Below are 8,556 nucleotides of genomic sequence, written 5' to 3' on the forward strand. Positions count from 1 at the left end.
ATTCATTGTGAATTTATTTTTCGAATGATTTGGCGGTACAGAAACAGTTTTCGATTTTTCTTTACAGTTGATTGTTATCTAGAAATAAATTAAATCGTATACAACACGAGTTTTATTGGAGAAACTCATACAAGGACATCACCTTAAAATAATAACGATTTTAATATTTTTTATATTGCTTTGGTGTTTATAAAAGAAGCAGATTGTTATTACCATGGACTACGAGGTGGAGAATTTGTATGGTGTGGATGATTGGGTGGAAAGAAATGGAAATTCAATTAATTTGTTAATTTGTAATAAATATTTGCAGATTTATATTAATCTCAACAATATAAACTGAAAGAATATAGTTAAGAGTAATTTAAAACAAAAATATTCAACACTTCATATTGAGCTATTTCAAGTTTCGAAAACTGAACTCATCAGCTATAATATATTATAATTGTAACACATTATTCTGAAGGTATAACAGTTGAATTGTAATAAACTTTATAGAGCAAGTTGTTACAGAAATTTCGAAAACTTAATACATCAGTTATCTAAGTTGACGTTTCGAAAACTAAGCAAGCCAATTTCAACATTTGAAGTCGCCCTCCAGTGGCTCAGCGGTATGTCTGCGGACTTACAACGCTAAAATACGGGTTTCGATACCCGTGGTGGGCAGAGCACAGATAGCCCATTGTGTAGCTTGGTGCTTAATTCAAAACAACAACTAAAACCGCTGGTTTTTGCAACAATTTCAAAAAATTTACAGTAAACTAATGCGAATTTAACTAAATAAAAACTCGGAAATTATGTTGAGGTAATTCCTGAGCTTTGTTTCCACATAACTATTACTGACACTATGCATACAACATTATATACATGCATATAGTAACATAATTGAAAACATTTTACTCGTTATTCAAGAATAATTAATAAACGTTCTATTTTTATATTCTACATGATTTACTCGATTTTTATACATTGCTGAATTTACACTAAAAGCTAAAGTTTTTCGAAATGAATCATTATTGTTTTATGGATATTGAAACCAAATGTGTAAGTCTATCATGTTAGGAACAACACATGGATCACATATATTAGAGAAGATTATTACATTTGTTTATTTTTTCTAAAATTTAAAAAAAAAGTCTTTTTATAACATAAATAATTAAGAAGGTAGTGCACAGCTGAGAAAAGATGAAATATATAACAAAATAAAACAAAAGCTTTAAAGCTGCTTATTTTCTAGAACTATAAGAAGATTTAGCGATTAGACTTATTTAAAGGTTAATAATATGTTGTTTTAAGCACTTTCAACCTTTTTAATGAGTTAATCACTGTAACAGTTAACAGCTATTTTTGTGTTAGGTTTGGATTTTGTAAACATTATGTGGATTATTCATTCAAATGCCCAAAAACAACAAAAAACGATGTCATATCAATTCTCGGGTACAAGTATGTATTTACGTGTTCATTTAGAGAGCATTTGGTGCATGTTTGAGTTTTTTCTACCTTGGCCGATGCATCATTTTTAAGAGCTATTATGAAGTACAATATTGTGATTTTTAATTGTGTTTTTCAATAAAGATAGCAGCATTATTTAGCTACTAGAGCAATTACACGAATATACGTCTCTGAAACGTGGTCGATAAATTACTTGTAGCTGTTGTCAGGCCTGAAAAAAATGAAAAAACTGGAAGTAAAACAAATACATAGTTTGAAAAAAGAACGAGCTTAGACTGTAATCTTACTGTAAACAAATACTACTCAGTGTTATGATTAAACATTATTCTCTCTTCTTATTGGCCGGTGTGGGCTAATGATTAGCGCCTAGGGCCGCAGATCGAAGACCTAAGGTTCTTTTCGTGATGTGTTTGTATTATTCAGTTAAAAGTACCCGTATAGACAGCGATGCTACTCACTGGTTGTCCCCCCTCCAGTTAACAGTTAAAAATCAAGGTATCCATCCAGTCGAGCCGTGCATGCATAAGGTGTCTTTTGGGTTGAAAATACCAAATTCGTATCAATAACCTTTTTATTAGTTCACAAAATAATATTTACTAATTCAAGTGTGTGTGCGTGTGTGGAGAAGTGAGGCTTAAAACTCAGTACTTAATCACTGATAAAGCACAAGTGCGCATCTAAGAAAACATTAACCACTGTAGAAAATATATTATGGCACTCGCTATTATATCTCTCTTCTCATAAATATTTAAATGTACTGGTAACTTAATTATATAAAGTTAAAAGCTTAATTTTAAAAGGGAAACCACAAAAGAAATTTCTATATGAGAGAAAAATTAGTAACATTCTATCCGATCATATTTTATAGACGTACTATATATATATATCATCTGTTAACAACGAAAACACTAGAAAAAGTGTGCCTGATTTTGTGTAACTTTTATTGTACCAAATTTATTAAAATTCTCTCAGCCAGCTACTTTATTAACGTACATTTATTTGACGTCCTAAAGATTTCCTTCCTTCCATGAGATTCCATCGTAAGAAAAGAACCAAAATAAGTTTTATCTCTTTTCTTAGTATCGCTCCTTGTAACTAAGTTTTATCTCTTTTCTTAGTATCGCTCCTTGTAACTGTGTTTTATCGCTTTTCTTAGTATCGCTTCTTGTAACTAAGTTTTATCTCTTTTCTTAGTATCGCTCCTTATAACTAAGTTTTATCTCTTTTCTTAGTATCGCTCCTTGTAACTAAGTTTTATCTCTTTTCTTAGTATCGCTCCTGTGTTAACACTGAGGGCTTATTTCGATACCTGCAGTGGGCAGAACACAGATAGTCCATTAATTAACCTTGAGCTTAAAAACAAGAAACAAACAACTTCTTCGGTATTCATTTTCTTACCAGTTGCTAAATGACTGATAAGAACTTCTCGATAACTTTCAATATCATTTTTAAGAGAAAATAAATTTTAGGAACAAAGAATGAACCACTAAATAACACACACAAAAGTGCTTCTGTATTTACATTCCTTTGAGTGATAACACGCACAAAGTGCTTATGTATTTACGTTACTGTCAGTGATAATACACAAAAAGTGCTTCTGTATTTACCTTCCTGTCAATGATAACAAACACAAAAGTGCTTCTGTATGTACCTTCCTGTCAATGATAACAAACACAAAAGTGCTTCTGTATTTACCTTCCTGTCAATGATAACAAACACAAAAGTGCTTCTGTATTTACCTTCCTGTCAATGATAACAAACACAAAAGTGCTTCTGTATGTACCTTCCTGTCAATGATAACAAACACAAAAGTGTTTCTGTATTTACCTTCCTGTCAATGATAACAAACACAAAAGTGCTTCTGTATTTACCTTCCTGTCAATGATAGCACAAAGTTTAAGAAAAATACATGCATGTGTATGTGCTTTGAAATTATATTACTGGTAACACTGTCACATACACGTGTGTGTTAAAATGAACATTGGTCTTTAACATTGGAAGCATACTCTTTAATATACTAAACACCTGTGTCTTTGCAAGTAAAACTAAAATTCCACAAACATATATTAGTTATAACTACAGGATTGTTGTTTGAAAAACAGGTAGCTGTGAATAAACATCTTTTTACAACTAAATCAATGCTGGATTTATTACTTTATTAAGAAATAAGTTATTGGATAAAATTCTGCAATAGGTACAAAAACAATCAAATCCTGTTCATTTTATATTAACATCAGAATCCATTATCCACGGAAGTGTTCAGTTTATAAACAATGCTAATGCATTATTATTAACATAAAGGTGTAAAGATTTATTTGGCTTTTCGTAATAAAACACGACTCTTGTGAAAAACACTGTGTATTTTGGTCTAAACAGCAAAATTTGACGCTAATTCAAATGAAACAACTATATTTGCAACACTAAAGATTAAAAAATTGACCGAAAAATATAAATATTTACTCAGCTGTAGAAAAGAGGCATTGAAACAATATAATGAGACTGTGAGAAAATTACGTTAGAAAGTGAATTAAATTTCTCCTTCCACGGTTTCCAAATCCAGAAAATATACTCTGAAATAATTAACCGTACCCTGTTGTGCAATGTGTAACGAAGATCGTTCTAAGTGTTATCGGAAAGTTTGTTCTATAATGCTTTATATAATCATAAGTACGTGTGTTAATCAGTTTAGTATCATAATTTCTGGAGATCCTATGTTATATAAAACTGTTTAATAAATCGTCTGTGATTTTGCACTGTAATTTAGGTCTAAGGACAGAAGAAAATATATATATTAGAAATAATTCTTTAAACGGATCTTAATGCTTTAAAATATTGTCATTATCAGAAAATATACAATGTGATTTAATTTTAAAAAATAATTTAGTTATTTGATATTTGGTAACACATTAGCAACAATACGCAACTTTTGGCATTTAGTAAAACTTGTATGGGTAAGTACTGACAAGAGCAAAGTAAATAAGGGTCCTTAATATACACAATTTTTAGTGTCCCGTGAGACAATCCTATCTACGCTATTCCTGTTCTCCGTTATTTTTACTTTTGAAAATTTCTTTAAATTTTACAAACATAAATAATTTTGTAGTTTTTCTTAAACATAATTGAAAGTTTTCCTGTTATTTTACAAAAGTACGTAACACATCCGCGTGATTTTCCATCACATATACGTGAAAATAAGTAAAGTAGACTTTATTCAAATAAATATTGAACTAACTGTTAGTAAGGCAGTTGCATAGGTTAAAATATCAACAATAGTTTTGAATTATAAGAATTTTTAAAGATTAATTGTGAATTGTAAAGCGTTATAAATTGTAGTAGTTTTCGATATTTATAGGGGAACACGCGTAAATTAACTGTATGATTACAATTTTATAAACGTAAATACTACTGATTTGAAGAATGAACACAATTCGTCTATGCACATTATTGCTAGATTTCTAGTTTTAAGTATGAACAAAGATACATATTTTGATGAAAGTAAAACATAATGTTTTTCATCGAACCAAGTATTTCTTTGATTAATCCTTAACTGCCAAAACAAAGTGAAACAGATATAAACCAGGTATACATAATAAACTGTACCTTATTCAGTTCTTGCTGGTCTGCTCTGTATAGAGGGGGTGTAAGAGACCTTAAAGGAAAATATAATTAAACGTTCAGGGCATTTCAACACATTAAAACTGGGTCTTATAATTCACAAAGTCGTCAAAATCCACCACAGTCGTAAGCTACCGACCTATAGGCACCTGTTCCATCGGCAAATTCCATTTGAATGTTGGAATTACCAGGAGATCCGTTGGTAAATAGCCTTTGAGACTCGAACATTTCCCTAGCACAAGGTATGCCACTAATCAACGAGACAGTATCTGCAGGAAATGTTTGGTTGCTGGAGACGATTGGTTCTGTCTCTTCCGTCAAGGGGTACCATGGGTTGGATGTAGACAGGTGCCGACCCGTTGACGGATAAGAGTGTTGATCTATTATTCCGGCTAGTAAGCTACTGTTGCTACCGGAACAGTGACTCGTAGTTGACTCCAACTGGTTAGTTATTCCTCCCGTACTGGTTATGATTTCGAGCGACGAACACAGGCCAGCGTTGTCCGGTTGATAGACAGGGGGTGAAATCTCGCAACTGTAACCCACGGTCGATGGTGAACCGCTGCAGACTGGAAGCTCGCTCACTGTACTGTACGACTGTATTGGTCTGCGACTGTGAGCCGTCATTAAGTCTTCATTTTTCGATATTAAACGAAAGAGTTTCGGAGAAGAATTTAAAGAGGAAATAGAACCCACACAGGGAGAGCGCTGTGTAACTGACACCGTGGTATTCACTGAATAGTTATTAGCGTACGTAGATTCCATAGAATCATCTGAGAGTGTGTTGCTAAGCGATACCGTATCAGGAGAACTAGTCAGAGAACTATTAAGTCTTGTTGTAAATTTACAGTCTTTAAGATTTTGATGCATACAAGATGGGAATCCAAAATCTTCGAAAGACTCAGATTTGAGAGTCTTTTTTAGAAATGCGTTATCGTCAGATAATGAGGCGGAACCTAGATTTGACTGAAATCCTAAGTGTGTTCCTTCAACCAACACACCATCTTTACCAGTCGGATTAGTAGTGTTAGTAGTTACATTATGAACTATTTTAGAGAGAAGGGCGGTTTGATGCAGTTCAGTATTATTCATTACCCTTCTTTGTTCTGTGATGTCTTTGGGTACAGGACATTTCTCTTTGACTTCACCTTCCTCTCGTTTTATTTGCTCTTCCAAGTTCTTGGGATGTTCTTCCCCTTCTTCTTTTTCGAGAGCACGAGACATTTCCTTTTTCTTGAACCTTCGACGTCTACGGAGATAACTTCCATTGTCAAACATATTCACACTCTCTGGGTCTAAGGTCCAATAACTTCCTTTTCCCGGCCTTTTGTCATCACGAGGAACTTTTAGAAAGCACTCATTTAAGCTTAAGTTATGCCTAATGCTATTTTGCCATCCTTGCTTGTTTTCTCGATAGAATGGAAACCTGTCCATTATAAATTGGTAAATCCCATTTAACGTTATTTTCTTTTCCGGAGAGTGTTGGATTGCCATAGCTATCAGAGCGATGTACGAGTAAGGCGGTTTGACCATTTCTTTAGTCGGGGGATTAGGTGGGTGGTGGGACATGTTAGGACAGTACGGTGAGCTGTAACCTGAATGACGAATCACTGGGTTTGAATACTGATCAGGTAAGACTTGGTGCTGGCTTGCATAGCAAGAACTAAAATCATTGTCTGAATACACCATCGAATTCATCCTCATAGTGGGGTATCCACTGTAGTGGTAATAGTGTTGTTGGTCTCCGTATAAAGGATGCATAGTTTTGTCTTAATTCCTTCTAACGATTAAATCAGTTTCCCTGTCAGTCTTTCACAATCTCTAATGCAGTTTTCTGCCAATAATAATATGTTTTTATAGAGTTCCTATGTCTTGTGTTTACAACTTAAGATACAACTAGAAGAATCTAGTTCAAAATCGCACCGATAACCATGACCTTAATTACTTCATAAAGATTACGTTGACACCGATTAGCGCTAGGCCTCTCTTCTAATAACTAAATAAGATGGTTAGACGAGCCTTAACATTATGTTCGACAAGGGATATGAAGTTGGTTGGCAGTAGCGTCATCGTGTCAGCCAGCGAGTTGTTGATGGCTGGCGGCACCACATCTCTCCTCCTTTTCCCGCCCCCAGCATTCAAGAGAGCCAATGATTTGTAAGGTTCACGGGTTGCGCGTGCTTTAACGTGCAAAAAACACATAGTATTTTAAGGAGCTTTAAAACGTGTTTTTTACGAGTAAAATCTAGCGTGACTGAAGCTATCATTAATGTGTCAAGTTAGCTTAAGAATAGATTTAATCACCGAGTCAAATCAAAGAGACAAACCCATGTATTGATATAAGAAGGTGTTAGTTGTACATCATTGTTGTTATTACAAATACAAGTGTGACTCTTGGTTGGAAGAAATTAGAGCAAATATGACGCTTTTTACGTATTTTCCTAGATTTGATTTTATACTTAAAAGTTGGTCAGCATGTCGTATTAACATTTTAAACTAAACAACTTACAACGTTTTAATTTAAACTTAATAATTGAATAATTAAATTTTCTGTTCAGTGTCAGAAAAAAACATGAATCAATAAACTTAACGTTATAGATATACCTACAATAACCAACTTCCTTGATAATTCACCTCTTTAAAGAGTTAAAAAATGAAACCTTTTATTTTTAGGATGCAACATTATCGTTTTAACGTTAGTAGATATTATTTGTTAATAAAAAAATATTATGTTAGAAATTACACATTTTCAGTGATGAGTCAGCGTAAAATATGCTGTTTAGAGGATCAAAGGTTTAAATCGCGATCCACTAAACAAGCTCCGCACCTTCAGCCCTGGGCACGCTTTTCTAAAAGTGGCATAGCTAATCGCGTTATTCTGTGACAGGATTCGAATACAACTTTTGTGCAACGGATGTTTCTGATTGGTTGCCCTTTCTCTCGTCGGTAGCTCAAAAATCGAGACAGCCTGACTCGAATCCTACAGTTCTATAACCTACTACCCGTTTAACCCATGTTTGTATAAGATGCTGTACTCATTTAGCCCATGTTTGTATAAGATGCTGTACTCATTTAGCCCATGTTTGTATAAGATGCTGTACTCATTTAGCCCATGTTTGTATAAGATGCTGTACTCATTTAGCCCATGTTTGTATAAGATGCTGTACTCATTTAGCCTATGTGTGTATAAAATGATGTTCAGTTTTAAGCTACCAATGACACTTTTGTGTGTTAGAAAAATAAATAACTAAATACAAGGAATTGAAGTATCGATAACATTATTATTGATTTTATTGTTTTGCTCGATAAAATAATTGTTTTCCTTGGTCATTTATGTGTTTAATGAAAAAATAAACATTTTATTTCTTCCAATACTTTTAGCTTGAGAGTGAAATTTGGAAAAAAAACAACAAAAACGTTTTTTATGGTTTTTTACACTTGAAATTTTCGGTTGTACTACACGTGTTTCCTCTCCTAACTAGATTAAAAATA

At 33.3% G+C, this 8,556-nt stretch overlaps 1 protein-coding gene across 1 annotated transcript; it reads right to left on the reverse strand.

The window, feature by feature from the left end:
- Positions 1-1,087: 1,087 nt before the first annotated feature.
- LOC143256848 (uncharacterized) lies at positions 1,088-7,130 on the reverse strand. The gene is made up of 2 exons (XM_076514604.1): positions 5,204-7,130; positions 1,088-5,098 (listed from the first exon to the last, which is right to left on the reverse strand). Exons 1-2 carry the CDS (start codon positions 6,823-6,825, stop codon positions 4,993-4,995), a joined length of 1,728 nt encoding a protein of 575 aa, XP_076370719.1. The 5' UTR covers positions 6,826-7,130; the 3' UTR covers positions 1,088-4,992.
- Between the last annotated feature and the right edge of the window lie 1,426 nt (positions 7,131-8,556).

This window comes from Tachypleus tridentatus, chromosome 7 (genome assembly GCF_004210375.1).
Source record: "Tachypleus tridentatus isolate NWPU-2018 chromosome 7, ASM421037v1, whole genome shotgun sequence".
Lineage (NCBI taxonomy): Eukaryota > Metazoa > Arthropoda > Merostomata > Xiphosura > Limulidae > Tachypleus > Tachypleus tridentatus.